This window comes from Haliotis asinina, chromosome 8 (assembly GCF_037392515.1).
Source record: "Haliotis asinina isolate JCU_RB_2024 chromosome 8, JCU_Hal_asi_v2, whole genome shotgun sequence".
NCBI lineage: Eukaryota > Metazoa > Mollusca > Gastropoda > Lepetellida > Haliotidae > Haliotis > Haliotis asinina.
The window spans coordinates 15,193,184-15,219,542 of record NC_090287.1 but is presented as its reverse complement, the minus strand read 5'-3'; the positions used below and the strand labels follow the sequence as shown (position 1 = coordinate 15,219,542).

Here is a 26,359-nt window from a genome sequence, read left to right as displayed (position 1 = left end):
TATTGCCTCTTCCCAAACCAGATGCACATTCCATCAAGCACACACCTGCTACATCCAACCTGACTGTAAACCAGTAAGTACCTCTAAGCTGTATACTAACTGTTCATCAGTGACCAGGGCCTGGCAGCCAGTATGGACAGGGCTATTCCCTTCACCCCCAATCAGCACCTGTGCTCCTTCATTGAGAACCTAGTCTGACAACACAACAACTTATCACACCTCCAGAACAGAATCCATCTTTCTAAATAGGAGCATATGTGACAAGATAATGAAATTGGCTCATCATTCAAGATTTAACCTTCAAACCTGTCATTCATGCTGAGAACCTTTTAAAGTCACAACAAATACTTTTCAGGGTTCAATCTCTGCTGTGGTAGAAACTTTAAGAAATAACTCAACTAGACTTTCAAATCCATCTTATTCCAGTGTGAACAAATGGTCCATAATTTGTTATTAGCCTTGTTAATATTAACAAGCACTGAAGTAATTATCGTAGCAGCTCAACTCGATTTAGAAAATAAGTTAACTAACAAACAGGACAAAGAAAAAAGATAATCACGGAGTCATTCCACAAAGCAATCACCTCTAAGAAGATCCAAATGTCCGTGGTATAACATATATTTAAACAGGATTCAAACCAGAGAGGTTCTTACACTACAGAAGAAAAACAAAGCCAGTAACCTGTTCTGTCACAGTAACTCTGCATTAATGCTGTGGAACAAACAATGAGACATTCACAAACATCAACATTGACAGTTCACTGGTTATGTTTTGAATGAAGAACTGTTTTAAATGAGCTTTTAACAGGGGTTCAAAAATCTGATTACACGACATGCGCTACAAGTCAGTTTCATTTGGGGCAATCAAATAATATCATACTTGTCTGTGGGCTACAAGATGATTTCCGCTTACAGTTTCAAACTGAAAATAAACATGGATTTCATTTCATATGTGCTTAAAATATAGCTATTAAATTTCCAAATAAAGTACAATTATCTTTGTTTGTTGTTTATCACTTCCTGATAAATAGTCCAGTAAACATTAACATTAAGTACCATGTTGATTCATTCTTTCATAATTGCATTATCATGATTATGTCAATATCTGGGCAAGTGGAAAATCAATCAGGACAAGCTACTTTCTTAGAGACCCTTGCCCTGTTTCAAGTGGCTTTTTAAACCAATTTTGAACCCCTGAATAACATAACAATGATTAGAGGACTCCACAGCAATCTATATAGATTAATCACATTGCCGCAAAATTCACGTAATCATTTATGAGTAGTGAGATGGATCATAAATGGGGTTGTATACTGATGAACTACAACCCAGGAAAACATCAACCAGACTAGGAAATCACAATAACAGACCATACTTGCTGGTCATATAAATAACTCCAAATACCCTACTCATGGTAACTCAAAAACACTTGAACATGTGCCAAAGGAAAATAGATGTGCATTAAACCCGGATGTCAAAGTTTTGTCACTTATCTAAACTACAATCAATTTCTCAACAAAATGACATCTAGCAACCTTGGTTTTTTTCCTGATGTATAGCCTGTCAGTATGAGAAGCATTGGGCAACTACATCTGTTGCACTAAGGGCCCTGCTCCCATAAGCACATCCAATAAACTTCTACATCATTCTGTAAGAGAAACTATATAAGCCATCCATAGAAAGATTGAAAATGTACATGACTGTCTATGTTTACATGTGTGCATTATTCAAGAATTTGTTTGGGGAAAACTGCAGTGCTGATATGTATGTCTTTCTCCAGTAACTATTATTGAAAATGTTTCAGTTCATCAAAAACAAATTCATTCAATGCAATTCGGTCTCTAAAAAGATATAATACATTCATAGTGAATCCTTTGTCATTATAAATGTCAACTATCAAAACATGGACTGCATTTTTCAGGAAAGGAAATAAGGCAAGGTTATCTTCCATCGTCATTGTGAAAGCTTAAAGCAACTCACGCCAAACTGTTGGACACTGTAGTAGCCCTTCTGACACCATTAACATGAACACAACTGGTTTGGGCTGGTGCTACTTTTCATCTATGTTCTTTACAGAGAGGACAGTACATCAATCTGAAGCTATATAATGTGCCTATATCACTCACTACACATTCTACATGACATCATTGTCTAAATGACATCACATAACAATAGTTTTCAAGCTATTCCATGATAGAATTTAATTCATGACAGATCAGAACCTAACATACTGTCACCTTCTTGTAAAACTAATACCGTAACAACCATACTCAGTTACAGCTGCTTTGCAAGTCTGTAACTCTCTTAGTCTGCCATTAACTGCTTATAGTCGTAACATAATCAATCATGAGTGACAACCTTGATGAAACATTTCATAAACAATTCCTGAAAGTTAAATCCTGTTGGAAATAATATGACACATGACCTACATTAAAATAATACCATGATGCTAAAAATTATTAAGAGACCATCAAAACAATACAAACACTAATCATGCCAATAAAAAGACAGTTCAGAAAACAAAGTCTTTTAATTAAGCAACATATGACAAAAATATATTTTCCAAACATTGATGTTTAGTCTGAAAATGATGAAAATTAACCTTTTCATTGGTGCTACTTGTATTGATAAGCTAATCTGCATACCATCTGTAATCACAGAGTAATCAAAATTAGATCAAAGCGATTGCAAGTCATTGATGTTTATTCAGTCAACCAGTGCCCCTTACACAACTCAAAGGTCACATGCAACCAAACAATCAAACGTAATTAAAACACAGTTATCGCTTATTCATGATATATATAATGCAATGCTGATTAAGAAAAAACAAATAGACAGAATTATAAGCGTATAATTGCAAGTTGAAAGTGCAATATTTTGTACTGGGGTTTAACTCCCTTTAAACAAAGCAGCTGTGATACCAATCCCAGTCAGAGTTGGTGGGTGTTCACTCAAGTGTATTGAAGCCTTTTCATTGACCACTGGTTCATTTGCCGGCTCTTTGTCTATGGCGTATAAGCCTGATAGGTGTTAATTTCAAATTGGATATGGTCAGTGATAAGATGTGCACTGCATTTTGTCATTAGCAGACAAGCAGATGGACATATAATTGTCAATAAACCAGACAATATGTTTTCTGTGACAGTCTACTTATCACAGTCAACATGTTTTTTTCATGTAATGAGTATATTATTTACTTGTTTGTGTACACAATAAAGATTAGACTACTGGTGCTCACGACCTCTTGCTTTTCGGGGACATACTGCATATGTTATGAGCACAGTTGTTGAAACCATGTTTTCCCTAAATGCTGGGGAAAATTAGTGAATCATTTGAACTCCGATTTTGCAGGTGTTTTATCATCATAGATTTTTTTTTCAGCTTTGTGGGTTGAATTAAAATTTTTGATGATTTGTTGTGGCAAGTACAGACTGAAAGGTATCAGAATTTGCAAAGTTGTGTTTTACGTTTCAAGTGAGTTTTAAGTATGGGTACCTAGATACAATGAAAGAAAATAATATTGATACTGATAGCATGGTGTGGAGGAAAAATAACTTAATTATTGATGAATTGAACTATGAACTTAAGTAATAATTTCACAGAGAACAATGGATTACACTGTCTCTAGGGCATATCAAGTGTAATGAATACCACTCAAACTTGCTAACCATGGATGATATATCAAATGCTGAGTTAAAATAGGGTATACGCAGTTTTACTTGAGGAGCAAACATGATGCCCTGGCTTTTAGGAAGGAAGACATGTCCCAGTGTGGGTAATTCCCTGCAATACCGTGTAAACGTGGTGTAATTACATGATTCATTTAAAGGGGAAACACCGTTAAAAATATTCCTTTGGTTTCGTAAATTGATACTACGAGTGACGAAACTCAAACCGCCTAACATAACAACATGTGAGACCATGTGTTGTTTACAAACAGAAAATCAATATGTCAAACTCATTAAACCGTCTCTTCACAAACAAACAAGGATAACGACAGTGACAAACAACACAAACTAAATAAAATATATGAAAACATACAGATATGGTCAAATGTCATTGATGCACTCAAGGGTCACTTTACCAAATGAGCCTTTCGAATGGCAAATGCCTTACCTTTTCGACCACTTGTTAGATTGATGGCCAAACGGTTTCTTGAACAATGTACCATGTATTTGAATCCGTGACGCCCAGTCGCAAGCTGGCTGCCTTGAAATTTCTGGCATATTGCTCATATCAGTCAGTAAGTCCTGATATCAAACCATGTCGTTCACATAATCAGTAAATGAACAGGTTGAACTTTCAGCATCCCAACTCCGTATTCACACTTCCCCGTTCGTTAGCTCCACCTAGCGGCGAAAGATAAAACTACTATCTCGTCAACGTATTGTACATAAACCGATTTAATATATGTATTATGGTGTGTACCAACAAAAGTAATCATTTTATTTGCCGTGTTATACTTATGTACATACCCACCGCATCATACCCATAATACATTACCAAAACTATAATTTATGGTAGTTTGTGATATCGATTTAACGCTTAGCCATAGTTAGTTGTTGTATTTCTACTCTTGGGCGCAAATCGACCTAGGGGCGTGGTTTACAAATTGACAAAGGCGTGGCCTGTCAAGTTTAATCACACATTGACTTTCACACGTAAAATCTACACTGAATTGCCGGTTAGGTGGACTTAAGTAACTTTGGACTCTCGCTTCTTGTATTTTGTCCCGTGCAAACATAGTCATTTCTTTCACGAAGTACGTTTCAGTATTACGACTGCGTGCGTAAGCAACGTTCATACAACAATAATGTTGACTTTTTCGAGCTCACAGACTGAGTGGCAGTTACATATTATCTAATGTACATAGAATTTGGCTCTGTCATTTCTTGTTATTTTGCTTGTTCAGACGTGATAGTGATTTATCTTGCATGTAAGATGGGATACTTAATTTATATCCTTATATTAAGTGAGCCCGTTAAAGTTTATAGTTAAAGACATCCTTGATAAAGACAACATCACTGTTAAACAAAACACTGCAAGCTCACGCCGTTAGTCTTGTAAAACGACTTACAGGCTTCTTTGAAAACAAAAGGAACAAGGGTATCAAAATATTAGCCAAATCACCCAATTCAGGCACATTTTAGGAGTTTTATGCCTTTGATGGAAAATATGCCTTAAGTATGATCGATATTATACAAATATTGATCTTTAATTCCACTCTCTGTTGAAATAGCTGCATAGGATGGACTTTCCAAATAGCAAACCACCTTCAGCTGAAGGAGTGACGTCGTCAGGGGCTCACACACCACAGGAATAACATGATCGTGATCCACGGATTACACGGGCCCGTTGCATCATTGTCTATTTCCGTCGACTCTGTTATGTAAATAGCGTGTCACCAAAGTGCTATAATTCATTACCACGTGTAGCATCGAAGGACTTAAAGAGCCTGTGGCCGTCTCCACGATCAAACCGACGTCCTGGCATACTGGACTGACGTTACATTACTATACTCGTATATACACCTTCGAAAGTATCGGATACGAAGTGCCATACGACACTCGAGTTCCAAAGCACTGGATACATGTTATATCGTACAACATATGCGTTCAAAAGTATTGGACACAAGGTATCGTACAACAAGCGCATTCAGAATCACTGGACACAAGTTATCGTACAAGCGCATTCAGAAGAATTAGACACAAATTACCTTACAACATGCACGTTCAAAAGTATTGGACACAAGTGATCTTACAACATGCACGTTCAAAAGTATAGGATACAAGTTATCGCACAACATCGGCCTTCAAAAGTATTGGAAACAGATTATGTACAACACACGAGTTCAATACTATAGGACAGAAGGTATGTACAACATACATGTTCGTTAGTGTTGGACACAAGTTATTACACAACGCGAAAATAATAACAACATCTGTGAGTTTAGCTTTACGCCGCACTCAAACACATTTTCTAGCTATATGGCGGCGGTCTATAAATAATCGAGCCTGAACAGACAATCCAGTGATCAACAGCATGAGCATAAATCTGCTCATGTAGGAATCGATGACATATGTCAGCCAAGTCAACGAGCCTTAGACCCCGATCCCGTTAGTCGCCTCTTACGACAAGCATATAGTAGTCTTTTATGCAACAATATGTGTGTTGGTCCCACTATACGATGTGTGGTTTGTTTGGGTCAGGCGACGTTAGCAGATAAAATTTATTAAAATAAAAATTAAAAATAATAGCTATCGAAAATTGGATTCGTATTCTTAAGGTTGCTGTTTTAGATCATTTGGGTTTAGTGTCTAACTTGATATCAGTACCTTTCAATTTCAAGAAGAGAAAATCCACACTAAACCAATGGCTCCAACAAGGTTTCCGTATTTTCTACACATGCAGACCCTTAATTTGTTGTTCCCATGGAATAGGGCCAAAAGTGGCGTAAAACAACAGTCACTCATCTTCTCGTTGCTGCTGAAGAGGTCATGTGACTGTATGGTAAATTACGAGCGAACTTCGGGGTTCACTGTTTCAGGTTATAGTTCACACGGCCGAAACACCCTGAGCTTTCCTTCCACAAAACGACAACAGATAAAACTGGCGTGCTCGATGTTTATGACACGAAGAAAATGCTGCTGCTGAATTCTGACCATATAAATGTCCAGTCATAACCAAGACAATGTCGAAAAAATAATATGGACACGTTTAGAAACACAAACATTTGTTATGTATGTGAAGGTCTTACTTCACAAATCTAGGCTGATGTCTAATTTTTAATTGAAATAACTGAAATAACTGAAATAAGTATCATACTCACATAAAAAATCTTACCTTGCAAATAGACCACAGATGTGTACCATGTCACTTATATAAACCTACGGTTCGTGATATATTAATGAAATAATTCTAGAAAACAAATCGAGACCAACTATATAACTCATCAGCATATGGCGTTCGAATTGTTTCCAGGCGTGTTTCAAGCGCCTAGTCATTTAGGAGTTGTTTCCCTTTGGTTTAAGTATTATACGTGCGGTTCTCATTCACTTGTCAATAAAACGAAAATACAGGGGTTTTTTTATTTCAGTGAAATGCATCGGCGGTAGGTGGAACTGTGAAACAAATGCACGTGCGGTACGTGATGAGCTTTAACTAATACCCGGTGGTTCACGTAATGTGCATACCACCTTGCAATACAAACCAGTAATATTGTTTAGTGATTTGAAACTATGATCGTTTGTTAAACAACTTTTATCATAAGTTGAGTAAAGCGGTGTAAATTCTAAACTCACTCACTCACTCATTCATTCATTCTCTTTGACCTTTAATACACGTTATCAACTGCAAACGCCCATATGAATAAAAGCTCCGGGGTAAAAGAGAGGACAAATACCCATAGGGCAAGTGTTAAGTTCGCTTGCCTACACAATTTAAAGCCTGCTTTCTTTCACGTAGAGTTTTGTATAGTTGTTGTACAAGAACAGGAAGGGGCTTTCATTTCGCCAGCATCTTGTCCACAAAGGCTTTGTACCCTTTGGGCTTGTCCCCCCACCTTCCCCCCACCCCCTTTGTGTATTAGAGTTAGGTTATTCTCAAGGTGGCACTAACTCAGTACTCTCATGTCATGAAGCAAAAGTCAGCTGTAACCAAGCAATTCAACTATATGCATCACAAGCAGTGCTGTTTTGGCAGACTCCATCATAAGACCATGATATGGTTTCACTTAAGATGATGGTTTTGTGATGTGTGACAATGTCATATGTCACATGGTGAATAAACAATAAAGTATGATAACAAAGGAGTGGTCCTGATAGCAGGTGTGTTTTCTCAAATTATTTCATGTCATCCCCTGTGCCAAGGTCACCCACTGATTTGATGTCATCCCCTGTGCCAAGGTCACCTACTGATTTGATCTTGTGCCCTGTACCAAGGGCACCCACTGATTTTGTGTCATTCCCTGTACCAGGGTCACCCACTGATTTGATGCCATCCCCTGTACCAGGGTCACCCACTGATTTGAAGCCATCCCCTGTACCAGGGTCACCCACTGATTTGATGTCATCCCCCGTTCCAAGGTCATAAACTGATCTGGGGTTATCTATTGATTTGATGTCATCTACTGATTTGTATGGTGGCTGATTCGGGCCATCGCTTTATCGCCCTGTAAAATCAAGGCGACATTGCGACAAAGCGATAGCACGACACGACATTGCGATACGCCGACACGATACAGCGATATTGCGATACAGCCAGAAAACGAAATAGCGAAAACCCGACACGATATAGCGATAACACGACACGAAATGGCGATATCACGACACGAAATGGCGATAACAAGACACGAAATGGCGATATCACGACACGAAATGGCGATAAAACTGGGCGACATTGCGATATGGCGATAACGCGAAAAGGCGACATTGCGATATAGAGACACGATATGGCGATACAGCGACATTGCGACATAGCGATACAGCGACATTGCGATATTGCGATATTGCGATATTGCTTCCTTTCTATTTATGAAATATGGAAAAGCGGGTAAGCTGATTCAGTTTTAGAATCTGATAGGTGGAGTATGTGAGATAAACGCATTTGTAAAACCATCCAGTTTACAGAAATAGCTATAGCTCATCCAAAAGCACGATGAGTGATGACATATTTCAAACTATGATAGTTGTGCAGGCCATGATCATGCTAACTTTGTAGGCTATAGGATTTCACCAGAACGGATTTGGCATCATACCGTGCCTTTTTTTTCTTCTTTACGAAATGAAAATATGATCATAAAGAAAAGTTGTAGAAGACTTTTTATTCTTGTATCTATAAATAAGAAAATATTACATTGTACACTGAATTAATTTCAGTAAGTATATAGTCACTCTCAGAATTTAAAGAATTTAAAGCAAAATATATTTGACGCCGAATACAGTATTGTGGACCCACTGATGACCTTCAGCGTTTGAGGAGACAGCCCAATTAAACAGTCCGAGATACAATATTACACATGATTAGATTAAACAATTTGATACAAAATTGGGTGGAATTGACTGTAGTTTAGGTTTGTTGAGGCTAGAGCAATAGAATTTTACTGGAAAGGTACATGTACGGGGATGTAAATGTTTTTTGGGTGAAACATCTAGTTAATAAAATACAATGTTTATGATTAATGCACATGGGTTTCAATCTATCTCAACAGATATATTTATAGATTAAGAAAGTGTAGGTCTTGTAGTTGTTATAGCATGATCCCTCTGGTAAACGATTTGGAAACAAACAGATAAAAACATGTATGTTTGTTTGTTTGTTTGCTTTCTGACCATGTCAATGTTGTATTTGAATGGTGGGGTGGTTATTACTATTTCAAACGTACCTCTTATCTCTTATCTCTTACCATCTGTGTAACTGCGGCGTCATATTACCACTAACTAAAGAATAATAGAACAACGTCGACACATTTTTCGATACATAAGGACAAAAAATATTACATTAAATGTAGAAATGTTGGAGATATTTACCGATTTTCTCGAAATAGACATTAGTAGGGTTGGGTGTTACCAAAATGTTCGTATAGCGATGTTTTGTGATATACGTTGGCGTACTGCAATATGTATTGCAATACATTGTGAAAGTGGAACACATGGTTTAAGGTCATGAAATTACTGTTTCATTTCTTTTGAAACAATGCCACTAGCCAGTTAGGAATCAGGTGTGATTGTAGGAGAGATCAAATGAACATGTTTCTGAATGCTTTGCTCTAATGTTTGAAACTCGAGAAAAAGCGTCTGCAACAGGGTCCACCATTTCGGTTTGTTTATCCCCACAACAAGTGCCCTACCAATCTATTTTCTTTAATTCACATGGTTTAAAATTCATGCTAGTACAATCACATGACCAATAAACATTTTCGAAACTAAAAATATGCGGTTTAAACAGTATTTATTAAAAAAAGAAAAGACATCAGAAAGACAACAGAGAACCCACACAAAGGAATGGCAAACAGATCGAACAAGGCCTGTATTGATGACTCTCCCAAGAGAAAACAGCTTAAACGAATTAAACACGATTAAGAGATTGTAAAAGGATGTATAATTCAATGAGGCAATTTTCAAAACCAAGAAAACGAGTTTATGTGTTATTTAACCATACGTTTGGAGTTGAATTATGGAATGATAAATGGATGTAAGAAGTAAGTCTGCATGAATATTGGATACGTTATCTTTGCCACAGATTATTTCTTCAAAAGAGAATCTATTGCGGTAGAAGTACTGGTTATATTATGTCTGATATGACGAAATACAGGGCAAAAAATGAAGTACGGGGTATCTTCTGTTAAAATGCCACATTGGTATGAACTGTTTTCTTTTATATGTCTTTCGAAATGGTGTAAGTTTAAAACACTACACCCAGTCTCAGTTTGGACATGATAATTTGGAAAAAGCGCGTGGCAATAATTAAAGTATTTATAGCTCTGAAAATGAGAGTGTAATAAGTAAAATATAATTTAAATTTAGACAATAACTTTGCCGATTTACATATTCGTCCAGATTATTGTAGCCTTGTATGACTAATGGAAGAAGAGAGTGTTATGGTGTTAAACTCGTCCAGTTGTTTTTGTTCTGGCTGTCTTGAGTATCTTTGGCATTATGAAGGAAATAGTGAGTATTTTTGCCGACTTCTTGTGGAGTTGATCTTGTTAAGTACTCTGGCGTTAAACACGTACCATCTTATAAAAATAGACAATTTATTATTCTTTCTCCTTTGAAAGAGAGATGGCATACATGTTTCTTCGTCATTTGTTTAATGACTGATATCCATGATGGCCTCACTTAAGGTACGATGAGCATCAAGGTGTAATCTTTCTAGTACTGATCCTTGTTCTTGGGATCAGTTGTCCCAAATGAAGTCACAGTATTCAAAGACAGGAAGGAGGAATGATATATACAGTCTTTCTGTTTAGTTTATTAGTTCATATTTAAAACTCCAAAAGCAATATATTATAGGACTAGTTTCTTTACTTGATATTCGATTTGCATATTGTATATACCATTGCTTTGAAATCGTAGCCCTAAATGTTTATGATAGTCATCCATCATTAAATCTGTTTTCGCTCTAGGTATTGCCTTTCAGTGAATAACGTAGTCACTGGTTGGGGGGACTAAACGACACCTGCAATTCATTTCTTCATTCAGACAGATTAGCAAGATCACTGTTCAATACTCTTGGTGCATCGGTGGAGTTATGTATGATTATGTAAAGGGGGGCATCATCAGCAAATAAAAGTATGTTGCTTGATACCAATAAGTGATTCATTTATCTAAACAAGGAACATAAGAGGACCTAATACGGAGTGTATTAATATATAATGATATAAAGGAAATACGAATATTATTAGTAGTTTGGCTACATCACAAAAATGGCAGATCGTATAGGGTGAACCGGTTCGCGAAAATTGTACCGAAATATATAGTACTGTGAATAAATAAATAAATAAATAAATAAATAAATAAATAAATAAATAAATAAATAAATAAATAAATAAATAAATAAATAAATAAACATGAGATATTACTAGAATGCGCACGTAAAGCACGTTCTTCATCCAGTATATACCAGTCGACGGCAGGATGATGTTCTGTGACTGAGCCTAGCACATTGAGGTATACTAGTATATTTCAGAATTGCACTTTGTGTATTATGAACTGATAAAAATCATGACATTAGTACTAAACATTAACTTGACACGGCAAGACGTAGACTTTCGGAAAACGGGAAATCAGCTTCATTAATCCTTTTGTGCACATTACCATGGTCACACGTGATTTTAACTGTTTGTTTCCAAATCGTTTACCAGAGGCATCATGCAATAACACCTACAAGACCCAGACTTTCTTAATCTAAAAATATCTGCAGAGATAGACTGAAACCCATGAACATTAATCATGTAAATTATTTTTTATTAGCCAGATGTTTAATCCCATACTTCACATATTAGATTCTAAAAGTGAATAAACTTATCCACTTTTCAACATTTCACAAATGGAAAGGGAGCAAAATCGTCATATCGCAATGTCGCTGTATCGCTATATCGCTGTGTCGCTATATCGCAATGTCGCTGTATCGCCATATCGTGTCTCTATATCGCAATGTCGCCTTTTCGCGTTATCGCAATGTCGCTGTATCGCCATATCGTGTCTCTATAACGCAATGTCGCCTTTTCGCGTTATCGCAATATCGCAATGTCGCCCAGTTTTATCGCCATTTCGTGTCGTGATATCGCCATTTCGTGTCTTGTTATCGCCATTTCGTGTCGTGATATCGCCATTTCGTGTCGTGTTATCGCTATATCGTGTCGGGTTTTCGCTATTTCGTTTTCTGGCTGTATCGCAATATCGCTATATCGTGTCGGCGTATCGCAATGTCGTGTCGTGCTATCGTTTTGTCGCGATGTCGCCTTGATTTTGCCGGGCGATAAAGCGATGGCCCGAATCAGCCACCATAGATTTGACCTCATCCAGTTTCAAGTTCACTTAGTAATATGGTGTCATCCACTGATTGGTTGTAATTCCTTGTTCAAAGGTCATCCCCTGTATCAAGATCACCCACTGATTTCATGCCAACCCCTGTTCTATGGTTACCCACTCATTTGATGTCATCCTATTTCAAGGTCACTCACTGATTTGGTGTCAACCACTCATTTGATGTCATATCTTGTACCAAGGTCATTCATGTATTTGACGTCATTCCGTTTCATGGTCACCCACTGATTTGCTGTCATCCACAGATCTGATCCAAAGTCAGCTAATCCGATTGTGCATATTATCTGATGTAATCCACTGTGCTGACATGACATTGCCAACTGATAAGATATGATGCTTACTGAATGTCTACCCTCTGTGTGGGATATATGTAAGTCATGTGATATTTCTGTGAAAATGTCTTCGATGAAAGTGTACTTCAAAATTATGGAATGGACAAGGGTAGACAAGTCCTTGAAAGTGCTGCAACTTGCTGTACAGGGTTGTGTCCCTTGGCAAATCATTAACATGATCATGCCTTTTGGTTTTTTAGTACCATATCTGTGTTTGTGGGTTTAACCAATAGGGCAAAAATTTGAACCCTGCATCAGGTCCATCCTCAATAATATCCATGGTATACGTTCTGACAAATCTCCACTAGTACTAGAGGAGATTAGTGGAGATTTATCGGAACATATTCCTGGAAAATATTGAGCATGCATATGTTTGGGCTCTTATCCCACATCACACTGATTCTGACTTGTGCCACGTAGATTACCAATTCAAGCTGCATTAAACACAGCTCACTCTCTCACTCAGAGATACTGACTGAGCTCCCACATAACTGTTCATCAATTCATGTACATGTATGTTCAACACATAATATAATGCCTCAATTACTGCTGTTCCTGACCAAATGATAACACATATAAGTTATCATATTAATGTTTATTAAACACTATTGAGCAGGTTATCACAGTAATAAGGTACTATCAAAATACACAACAAATCAACACAAACACAGGTTGCCAAACATGTAAGCTGTCAATCTCCCAATAACAGAAAATCAATCAACCAATGGTAAAGATAGCAAAATAATTTCTCTAAAGTATTTCAAAGTCAACATGATAACATTTGAATTCTAATACATGGTGAACTGTTACAACACAAAAGAGTGTGTTTGACCATTTCCAACTAACAATATCAGTTTTCCAAAGATTTGACACTTATATTTTGATTTGGTCTTAATCTCTCTAACTGTTCATGATTATAGACACATATAATGATCATTGCACAGTCTTATATCTTTTAATATGTTTGCATTCAAGAAAAAAGAAACAAATGCAAATCAATCTGCTAAAATCAGGACTTTTTTCATCTAGTAAGTGCAAATTAGTACAAGTGCAAGGACCTTAAGGGTCAAGTTAGATGATACTATATGGTATATCTTTCAGTCCACACCTCACAGTTATGGCTAACCTATTCTCAACCCCTTCTTGTCTTTGTTGACATAAACAAAGAAACATGTCTTGCTGAATTAATGAAAAACATTAAAATGTAAAATATTTCATGTTCAGACACATGATCAACATCAGTTTGATGAAAACAAACAAGCAGAGCAAGAAAATGTAATAAATTCTGGAATTGAAGTATACTGGTCCGTTTTGGTAAAAATGAAAAAAGCTCAAATTATTCAAAATTTCATTCCGAGAATCAGTAAAATTAAACAGATCATTAAAACAAGTACTCTAAGAAGCATATGCAATTAAAAGGTGAAAAGAAGGAATCTATTTACTGAAAAAGACATTTTAATACATTTTAATGAAAAACGTAACAGAACACAGTTTGGAAAATCAACAGCGATTTCTTTGGTTAAATGACACTTAGTATAAACAAGCAATAAAAACATTGAAATACTGTTTCCTATTAAAAAGTCCAAAACAAGTTGTGATTTCATGTTTTTCAGAGACAATCTGGTGATGCAGGCATACTGCTAAATACTGTAAATACTTCTAAACTTAATACAAAATATGAAATGCTTTGCTTTGGGCTTAGGCACTTGATGAATCACACTCAATAGCATCTTGGTGCTCACAACCACTACACAAAGTACTTATAAAGTGGATCTGTCATAAGCACATCAATGGTAAAATACTACTGTTCATATAGATTTGATTTTAATAAAAATACAGATGAATCATGAAATGTCCACAATCATGCCTATTCCACCGAAAGAGCAGTTCGATACGCTAAAGCTATCAATATAAACCTTTAAAAGGTTTAGCACAGTTCCTATATTTTCACACATTCAATTTTAACAGTTCAAATATAACACTGAGATAGTAGTCAGATAACAACTGTTATGGAATAGCCACTAATATGTCAATACATCAACAATTTCAGCATTAAACTGCCAGAACATGTTCTATTACATGTTGCCCTGTTTATCAGTGAGTAAATGCTAGGGCTGGGACAATACACTATCAGGACCCTCTAAGTAATGGAAGGAATTACGGCAAATTTGAAGGAATTGCATCTCAAATGTAAACAAACGCAGCCCACTTGTGAAACAATTGCAGCGATATTGGTAGTTTAGCGGTAATAACAGAAACACAACGCCCCTATCGGAAACAATGTCTGAAATACTTCCTCTGGGATTTCTCGGCTCAGTTCTGTGATTTGTTGGTCGTGTTCTGAAACTCACACATCAAAACATGGCGTCACTGGAAAGAGCACCTGTCTCGGTGAGTTTTGTTTTTAGTTTCTGCTGTTTTCATTTTAATAATTATCCATCTTTGATCATCCATGTTGAATGCGTTTAGGTATGAGGTGTTGTCGGAGCTATAAATTATTTTTTTAGGAAAGATTGTCACTGCGAAAAAGCGTCATAAGTCATGCCACCTGAGTTTGTTTACGTCTGAACATGGGATGCATCCAGGGGTGCCATGCTCACATTGAAGTATATCAAAACAAAATCAATGCAGTGTTTCTTACATTTGTAACTATTCCATAACTGATTATCTGATTACCATTTCAGTCATTGCCTCTTCATCTTTACAGTCGCTGTGAGAGTCTTCAGGAATGTAGTATGTATAGGAGAAAACATGCCTCCAAGGTTTTGGTAGACAATGTAAAACCAGAGGGGGTTTATGTTCATTTAAAGTCAGGAAAAGAAAAACCTGTCCCTCCAAAACAAAAACCTCAAAAGCAGTTATTCTGGGAAAACGAGAGATGACCTAATATATAGTGAGATGTGCACTTTAGGTTTATATATACTTTAGGGTATCAACAACATTCATAAATAAACCAGTACCACATGTCAATGTTGCTGCATGACAAATGAAAGTCTGGAACTTCTGGATAAGTGAAGGAACTGTGGTGAATATTTTGTATGAAAACATCCATGGATTTCATAACAGTCTCACAAAGCTGGATATGTTTCATAATTGGATCTGAAAGCTAGCGCCTCTAGAAATGATCTCCACAAAGACAATATTAATGGACAACACACTTCTCATGCTACATAGTTCACAGATAAGGAATGGTTGAAAATGGTACTTTTGAAGAAATTGTTTTTGATTAAAAAACAAATATGAAATACAATACACAAACACTTTCGGTCGTATAAAATTGTTTTGAATATGAACATGAATGAATATATTCATTTACGTATGCCAACTTTCATATTTCCATATATCTTATTCAACTTTCATTTTGGTTTTTTCTTAATTTATTTGACACTCACATATAAGCACTTCGGAACAGGTGGGCACATAGTAACAAGGTGTTATGGTAAATTATTGCAATGTAAGTATGGTCATTAGGATAAGGAAGGGTTCTCTCTACAGCTGCAGTACCAGACCAGCTGACGAGACATTGTCCCCACCACCCCCAGTCTGTAACACCTGTGTGCACACCAGCACCGGTGCAATACAGATCTCATAATCCTCCTCATCCCAACATGTGACAGGACGATTATCTTTGATGGGGATCCTTTGTGGCTTCGGATCACTTTTACTGGATGAAAAGGAATCATCCACTATTAACTTTGCTTTCTCAACATGAATATACTGAGACCCGCAGACATGTCGATGCGCAGTGAGGGCAGCCTTGGCTGCAGCAGACATTGTGTTTTTCCATGCTGTACTTTTTTTTGTAAGGATTGCTTGGTAGGCAAGTGTATGTAAGTGGATGCGTGTTAGTTTTCTTCGTCCCCCGGTCTCTTTAGTGTTTTTTAGGATGTTGTAGACCAGCCTCATCTGGTCAAGGGATGTCGCTATTCTGGGGTGACTGTCGGAGAGAAGGGTGATGTTTCCACCTGTCAGCATGCTCACAAGGTTTGGCAGTTCCTGTTCGTTCATCCCGAGTGAGTCTGAGTACAGGACCACACTTTCATATATCTCCTCCATGAGGCTTTTGTCTGTGAAGGATGCCAGCTCAAAATGAATCTGGGTCTTTTGAGGAATTTTGGCAAGAGTTGATTCTAATTTCTTCACTCTTTCTTGTCGTTTTCCTGTGATAGTTAAAAAAAATAGAGAAAACATCATCAATGATCATATATAAGCTAAAACAAATAGTAAGGAAGTATACATTTTCTTCCATGCTATCCTTTAATTGGCAATACAATCAATGACTCTACTCACTCACTACTTGACTCTACTTTGTATATATTTTTTTAAATAAACAACACTAGCAGACTGTTTTTTGTGCTATATACAGGAATATGTCGGCCATGGGTGGCAGTTATGTGACCTCTCTAAGGTAGTCACTTGTGCAGGGGACACATTTCACATCCTCTGCTTGTAAACTAAACCATAATGCAGCATTATGGAGCAATCTCACAATCAACAATAGCCAGGTTTAACTTTGAGAAATAACTCAAACCCTTCAAGTCTCGAAGCAGAATCACCCAATTTGAGAGATGTCATTCCTGTGTCTCTCTAACCAGTAGTTGGTTAATAATTGCTTACAAATACTCACATTTAAAACAAATAACACATACAAATACTCAATAAAAAATTATTTATTTTACATCAATACCTACCATCTTTAAATGGGAAGTTGTCCATCATTTGGAGCCCACCAACAATCAGCAGGTCAGCATTGTACATTTTGAGCTGTTCCTGAAACTCCTCCAGAGAATCTAGAAAGGGGTTCAACGTGTCACTGTGTACGATCAGCCTGAAAGAGTGAACAACTCAGCTGTACATTTCATGTACAATGAACAGATGAACATGGTTAATCGGATAGTTTTCAATAGTTTTCATGGTAATTTCATGTCACAACTCTGGATGAAAATGGCAACGAAAACCTCATTTATCATTTTTAATAACCATCCATCACAAGTACTTAAGTGTAAAGATGTCAGCTATCACTGATTGACAATTTCAACATGTGTTCAAAGTTGCCATGGTTATTTGAGGTTTTTAGACAGAACACTTTCAGTAATGAAACATGTGTCACAACTCTTACCATGACGAAGGCAATAAAAACCACATTGATTATCCCAAGTAAACATCCATAACAAGCATAAAGAAGACAAAAATCCCTGATTCAGTGCAATCAATACAAGTAGAGAGCAGGTGTTACATGTCAGATCACTGCCACTACAAGCTAGAACATCTGTACATGAGAACACAAACAGAATCATCGTGATCATGATCTCCAAAATACTTGTATACAAGTGATGAGGTATACTGACGGTTCAAGTGTTCACTCATCTCTCAAAAAAAGGCCTGGGTTTATTTTCCGAATCATGATGAGAACTATATGTGAAGTTAGAAATCCATCACTATCATTAAAATTATGTTGACAGTTATGTAAAGGCATATATGAGACTCAAGTGTTTAAAGGGTAAACTTAACCAGTGTTGGTACAGATATATCTTCAACAAACCCAAAGCTTGAAATGCCATGTGTCTCAGTTTCAGCATAATTAACATACTCAAAGATATTTTAATCAAATTTATTAAAGTGTCAACACTTTTAATCCCTACTGTATGGAAATATTTTTTCTTAAACAAACCTGCAATCATTATTACATTTGCATACACACAAATATATAATGTCAAGTAAAATAAATCTCATTCACAACAAATAATGGTGCTTCTTTGGCAAGAGTCAACTTATCAAGTCTCTAAAACTCCACAAACGTGAGTGAGTGAGTGAGTGAGTGAGTGAGTGAGTGAGTGAACTTTTAGCAATATTCCAGCAATATCAGGACGGAATACACCAGATGTGGGATTCACACACTGCACCCATGTGGGGAATCGAACCCAGGCCTTTGATATAATGGCGGGCATGATAGCCTACCTCCACCACCTCTCAACAAACATGAAACAGTGATGATAGATGTGTGGTATGTAGCAGTCAGCATTTAACAGCATAATTACAATTCAGATGAATAAGGAAGAATTTTGAAATGACATTTTCAAAATACCACATGCAAAATAACAGCTCAGCAAATATTGCCTGCACTGCTGTTGTACCAAACAATAAATTCATATTATATTTCATTTTTGTTATGACAGATATAACTTCAACAGCTTGCACAGGTCCACTTACTTCTATGAATACATCACCACCATCACTGGCTGGATAGATGATTGACTGATCATAATAGTTAAATATCATTTCCCTGTAGAGATACAATTAACATTGATAAATGACTTGGAGACTGGTCCCATCTATTCATAAACATCAAGAAATATGCTTGGAATATGAAGTGGGTGAATGAACATAGTCTTAGGCTGGTAAATTCTTTTGATATTTCAGCAAATAGGCAGGGATATCAGAAATGGGGTTCATACTTTGCACCCATGTGGGGAATCAAACCTGCATCTTGGATGCAATGAGTGAACACTTTAACTGCGAGCCTACCCAACTAGAATGACCTTTTTCCTACACTTTTATTCTTGACAGAAAACAGGATAATACTAGTCAGAACAAACTTTATATGGATGTACAACAACTTTATACAGGTGATGAGATGTTTCAACACAGATTCTTGTATCATTGTCAAGTAAGTACCAATAGACACACAAATCTGTTTCAATACATCACATCACCTGAATAAAGTTGTTCATCCATGAAGTTTGTCTTTTTCTGATTCCTTAAACGTATATATCTCTCTCAACTTCTAAACATGTCACTCAAAGAAAGATAGAACAGTTGGATTATAACTATGGCCAGTACTGGTTAATGCAGAGGAGAAAACTCCTGTTTAATACAACATAGTCCTGCCATGTTCCAGGACTAAAGGACTAGTATTAGTTGTAGCAATCTCGTTAAACATATTTGCTTTCAAAAACATAATTGTGAGGATTGTAAGCCAAACAACAGCACAGTTTTCTGTTTGTGCCAGTGGGACACACCCATGCATCACAAAAGCATGGCAAGATAACTGTATTGACCTAGTTTTCTGCTTTCATTTTCAACCCACATCACTCATGTCACAGTTATGCCTCCTGGTTGCAAACTCAATGATCACTAAAGCTGAACACTTTGGGATTCACACATGATACTTCTTTTATCATTACAACATTGAAGAAATCTGAATCACAGTCAATTTCTTGCTCTAGCACAAAACTACGCCATGTTGCAAATATAAGCCAAAATGATTTTGAGATGGACCCTCTCTCTGTGACAACAGGCTGTACAGTTGTCATCAACATCACATTAGTCAGGAAATAGGAGACAAACACAACAAGGACAGCTTGTGAGAGCAGATGACTGTGATGAAGTTGTTGAAGCAGACCACTGTTCTCTGTGCTTTAAATCAGGAGTGTTTCCACAATTATTATATCCTTAGCAAACCTTGGTCTAGACGTAACATAATGATCATAATGTTATGATCAATAAACAGTAAAAAGTGAAACATGTCACAGTGAATAATTTTAAAACAGATTTTGTTTCTGTATGTTCAAGTGCTATCATCAGCACAAGGCTAATTCTGAACAGGTATTCTGCTGGTAGCTCAAACTGGCTTTGCTGGATTTTCTACAAAGTGAAACATTTGTAGTAAATGTCTGGGGTCCATTTCACAAAATGACTGTAGTTCTATGATGGTCTTTCGTCTGTGTTACAGCATAGGATTTACAAGAGTTGTAGCACTACTATGACTTTGTGAATCAGACCCCGGAACTTTCTCTCACATCAATCTCTCTGACAGTCAAGACATTAGGTAACATGGAATCTTTCTGTTTTAATCTTACCAGATTATCTAGACTACATTATACATGTGATGATGTAAACCATAATTATTTCCACAAGGAATGAAATTGTGAACAGGCAAAGTCTATGTGAACACCTCAAATGTAAAATTTCACACAAGAAATATTAACAGCCCTGTTTCCTTCATCCTCGATATCTCCAGGGTATACGTTCCGATAAGTCTCCACTTTACCCTGGACGCATCTACGGCTCTGCCTGATAAATTTATTACCTCCCTTGACTGTCTTTTGATCCAGTCAGGTGTCTACGCTGGGAAGTTGAGCGAACCAATCACAACTCACTTTTGTTTTTTGAATTATCTAACCGATTATACTTGTCAAAAGAAACCATCCAGAGGTTCTCTGGAAGAGGTAGAAGGCTTTCTTGCATATGTTGTTTTAAAGTTTCGGACCTGTCAACGTGTTTGTATGATTTCCCTAAAATCTGGGACGCACTGCGAGCAAACCTTTGAAGTTGCGACCGCTACCTTTGTTGACACTGGCAATCTCAGTTATAACGGCGGCCAAGCTGATTGGCTACTGTGAGAAGGCGGAGTCAGCAAAGGGAGGTAATAAATTTATCGGGCAGAGTCGTAGATGCGTCCAGGGTAAAGTGGAGACTTATCGGAACGTATACCCTGGAGATATCGAGGATGTGTTTCCTTGTGCTGCTCAACTACCATCAGAATAGTTCAGCCTCCATCTACATCCCGTAATATCATGTACTCTGGGAGCAGGCATGGCTTGTAATAAAACACTTGTTTCCATCAAAACTGGAAATATTTCTGGCTCAGTAAGACTAATTTCCACTGGTTTCCAATGACTTCTGCTTTTATCCACTGTAGTCTGCATCAAACAATAATTCTGAGAGAGTTTCACTGACATAAGCTAATATAGTGCGTGAGTTGGGATTTATACCACTGGGGGACACCAGAAATGGACTTCACACATTGTACCCATGTGGGGAATCAATCCCGGGTGTTCAGTATGATGAGCAAACACTTTAACCCCTAGGCTACCTTACCACCGAATATAAGCTAATATATATATCAAGGAATTTGAAACATTACAAGTATAAAGACAGTCTAAAGGACAAAGGACTGAGAATGTGAGCACTGTTACCTGTTAGCCCGTGGTGCGGTGTACTGTCCCCACTGTGCCCCAGCTTTATATTCCAGTAAGAGATGGACGTCTTCCGATGAGGTCTCCTTTCCCGTCACTGAAAGAGCAAAAATAACTACAGTGAAAAGTGCCATGTTTCATCATACTTCCAACATGTAACTTCTTATTGTCAAGCATCTGGAAGGGTTTAATATTTCCAGTATTATATCATTGGTCGTACTGCACTACAGAGGGGCAAGCATTACAATCTGATCATTATTACCCTTGATAACCCAAGCTGCATGCGTGGTGCTAGAGGTTATAGTCACATGACTTATTCCACCAGGTACCCATTTCCTGCTGGGTGAACAGAGGCATGTTTGGACAAGCTGTAACATCATATTTATGATGGTTGCAGAATGTCCTTAAACGGCTGATTATATTTGCCAGCTAGATTCTTAAAGTGGTTTTAAGAGCTCTGTCCTGCCCCACAAGGAAGCAAAGCTATCACATGTCATATCACTGTAGACAAGTGACTTTGTTCAAACTTGCCTCTGTTCGCCCAGCAGTAAATGGGTACCTGGTAGGATGACATGGTCATGACTGTTGTTAACCTTCTAGCACCTTACAGCTTAAGTTGTAGTGCTCAGTGATCCATTCACAGGGATGATGCTGTTATGGAAGTTAGCACTGTATAGGTACACCCATTGGTGTTATGTTTACAACTTTGATGAAACTAAGAAGTGAGAGTCAGTTGGGTGTTTACATCGCTGTTAGCAACATTCCAACAATATCATAGCAGAGGACACCAAAAATGGACATCACACATTATACCCAAGTGGGAAATCAAACCTGGTTTATAGACCTATAAGCACAATCACTCTGAACTGGGATTCAAACCCATATCTGAGGTTTCTTCCTGGCTCCTGGCCACTTGTTACAATGAACATGATGAATAGCATATGTCAATACAGACATGAAAAATATACAGAGTCCTACCTTTAATACTTGGATCAAGTGCTTTTGCCATGTTGGGGGTAAGTCTCGCACCAAGTAGAACCTCCAGTCCTTCTCTAGCTAATCTGTTGGCCATGACAGGGGCATTACCGCCCAGTGCCCAAACCCTATGTGACAGGCTGTCTGCCTTGGCTACTAGCTCCTTGAACAGGGTTTCGTTCGAAATGTATCGCCTGAAAATATGTAATTTATTTCCTGTTTGTTTAGAAGGCATAGGAATGAGGCTTAAGGGGATGTTGTCGGCACGGGTGCTACAAATGTGTACTCCAGGTATGTTTTTGCATACAGAAACGTACCCAAGCCAAAATCAGAATACAGAAACATACTCATGGATAGGACCATCCTGAATTGTGCTGTCATTGGAACTGTCATACCATTGCACTAGATGCATTTGATTGCATTACATACAAAAACAAGCATACACAATAACAAATATTTTGCTATGCACAAGACCATGTGCAATCAGTTGAACAGGAACAATTACATGTGGTTTGGGTTTGGGGTTGCAGAACATGGACTTGTCACTTGTTTAGGGTGCTGAGTAAGTTTCTGTAATTTGGGTTAAGGTACATATCTTGTTACAAGACTGTATTTTTTGTAAATTGTATTACTGATTTGATTAAGTAATAATTATTACTTAGTCATATTTCGTATCACAAATGTTCAGTGCTTTTTGCACTTTAGCAGCAGGCTCTCAGGTAGTGCTTCAGAGTTACCTCCCGCTGAATGTGTGTATTGATTAGTAGAGCATACTTCTGGGAGACTACGAGAGTATTCTATGTTGATGGCGATGGTTGCAAAGAGCTTGAATGTTCTTGAATCAGTGACTTCGTATATAAAGGCTGGTTGTCATGTTGACAACAGGTACACATACAGATTAACAGGAGTACGTAAATCTGCCAGCCTCCGTCAACAACCTACATAACCACTGCCTGACCGCTCGCTGTGTTACATTCAGTAAAACAGTTTCTCACTCTCACACCGAGATTTTGGTGAGTTGCCATTATGTTTGCGACCAATTTAGATTTGACTTGTAATGTACATGTAACCTCTGTTTTGAATCTTTTGTATCTTGCCTTTGTTTTTGCTTAATACAAAATAATTGAAAATTTCAGACTTCTCAGTATCATATTTTGCTAGTTCTGACTGGCTTTCTTATACCATTTGTCACGGCAAATTATTCACCGTAACAATCTGTATACATAACCACACCAGGGGTATGTCTCTATAGTACCTGTGCTGACGATGACCATTGCGTTAAACAGTATTCCAGTTATAACCAGGCTTATCAACTGAAAGTGGGAAGAAAACCCAAAGTGATGCAGGATTCTGAATGCAATTTTTCATCGCTTTTGGGTGCTGCACATGGAGCATGCTACAACACTGTCAACAGGGACTAAACAGTTGCTGAAAACATTCAAGGATGTCACCTTGTAGATATACTGGCTAATGGTAACCATGTCATTAGAAAGCCCTAAGTGTACATACTGTAGGTCTAATATCTGTGTATTTTCTTGATTTTCATTCGTTGAGAGATCAGTGTCAGGGAATTTATAAGTCCTGCCAAACCCTAACCAGTAGCTGTTGTCTCAATGGTTAAATCCATTCAGCCATTGTGTGTTTGATTGGATGGTCATAGGTCGCTCAAAGGTTACCTGACGTGACCTCCTACTAGGACTTATTACTAATGTTAGACTGAGTGGAGGAGTGTAATGAATAATTCTGAGACTAAGTTTACTTAGACTGTTAGATTACTATGCCACCTATGCCCCAAGTTCAAACAATTTTGACTTAACAATGAGAACCTTGTCAAGATAATGATAAACACGATAAGACTTCAGAAGAAATACCCAGACACACGTAGACACACGTCATTCTAATTTCTTATCTTACTATTTGAATGAAATAAAAGTGGCTGCGGTCAACACCATACCTGACATGAGAAATGTTACAACTTTTCAGATGTGTACATGTTTTGTTTCAGATACAAAACCACGATACCATGTAATGAGATCATGTATCTTGGATCATCCATAAAGTACCGGAATCATACCTTCACCTTGTCTGATAGCCAGTAGAATACTCATATTCAACATTTACAAAATAATGTCATAGATGTGAATACAAAATCTGCAATTAACAGTGTTTCCACTTGATCTACTCATAATATATAATTCTGGTTTTACAGACATAAATGGCAAAGCTTAACAGCTGAAGATATGCTGTGTAAACTTAATCACTCTATACTTTATGGGCATTTTAAACAATAATTAGCGCTTGTCATTCAAGTGATCATAACACAAATGTTAACCTTTTATCATACAGCGTTGCCTCTTTATATGCAGAACTCAACAGTTTATGAAAATTACTGCATTTTCCATCAATCATTTTCATTGGGAAATTAACTAAATCAAACCCTAACCCACACATCTGTAATAATTGTAACAGGGCATTTTATCGGTCAAATCCATGGTTCAAGAAAGGAGACCTAACCCTTACGAATGAGTGAATGAGTATGGTTGTTCTCCACTTTCTGTAATAACCCAAAATTATTAGGCACTGAACACCAGACATTACTAGACATTATTAGAACCCTTCCACCAGAGCTATGCCAGGGAAACCAGAGCTGCTGCCGTCATTTCACTTCAGTCTAGGAGTGGCTGAATGCAAACTCATAATCACAATTGTGAAAACGTACAGTGATCTGAAGAGTCTCCTAAAACAGTAAAAACGAAAGAGTACTTACTCGGCTGCGGCACCATGCCTGAAGAAAAACCCCATCAGCTGTGAAAGTTCTGTTGTATTGTCAATCGAATGGAAATGAGTTGGGTTGTCTGGTGGGCCAATATGCATTTTGTCCAACAATTCTAAGCCATCTGCAACTAAATCTTGACATCCTCCAAATCCGATTGCGACCCGAAACTTTGGATGCGGAACCTTTCTTTCGGCCCGCAGTAACCCAGACAACACTTGATGCACCCGCTCTCGCAATGCTTCGTCTGCTTGGCGCTTGAACAAATATGCGGCTATTACAACGAGGATGGTGAGGACACCACCAGCTTTGCAACCTGTTGACACCATGTTCCGCCAAAAGTCGACAACCAAAAAGTCCCAAACAAAGATAAGAACCGGTTATGACAAGATCCCCTATTCAACTCAGCGTGCGTGTCATCTGTCGAACAAGCAAAACAAACTGCGGATCTTGCCGGAAGTAAATGTACATGCTATTACCCTAGGACTGATTTATACACCGTCGGACCTCTGTTGAACGCGCACCTGCTCGCATGTGATAACCACAGTATTTTCTAACATCCCCATACAGTTTCATACGTTATTTCAGTGAGTATTTACACTAACAGCTAATCTGAACCGACTGAAATGGAAAGATTTTACATAAAATAAAACTTTTCAACTTATTAAAAATTCAATAAAAAGAAACCCAGAGATTTTCCTCATTTTCAGAGAAGCTGTGAAAATCTAGACTTGCCACATTTTCTAGACTTGCG

The 26,359-nt window shown here is 37.5% G+C and overlaps 2 protein-coding genes across 7 annotated transcripts in view; both read right to left on the bottom strand.

Moving 5' to 3' along the window:
* LOC137293793 (pleckstrin homology domain-containing family D member 1-like) overlaps positions 1-4,418 on the bottom strand; it is a 69,925-nt gene extending 65,507 nt beyond the window's left edge. For 3 of the 6 annotated variants that reach the window (XM_067824535.1, XM_067824530.1, XM_067824531.1), the window contains exon 1: positions 4,116-4,418. In XM_067824535.1, coding sequence (XP_067680636.1) covers positions 4,116-4,234 — 119 coding nt within the window. In that variant the 5' untranslated portion in view covers positions 4,235-4,418. The remainder of the gene's footprint in view (positions 1-4,115) is intronic. The other 3 variants (XM_067824534.1, XM_067824533.1, XM_067824532.1) reach the window with 1 other exon arrangement.
* Positions 4,419-13,459: 9,041 nt separating this feature from the next.
* LOC137293766 (ADP-dependent glucokinase-like) lies at positions 13,460-26,066 on the bottom strand. The gene is made up of 5 exons (XM_067824480.1): positions 25,600-26,066; positions 22,836-23,026; positions 21,858-21,954; positions 17,571-17,707; positions 13,460-17,039 (listed from the first exon to the last, which is right to left on the bottom strand). The coding sequence occupies exons 1-5, from the start codon at positions 25,932-25,934 to the stop codon at positions 16,369-16,371; spliced, it is 1,431 nt and encodes a 476-aa protein (XP_067680581.1). The 5' UTR covers positions 25,935-26,066; the 3' UTR covers positions 13,460-16,368.
* Between the last annotated feature and the right edge of the window lie 293 nt (positions 26,067-26,359).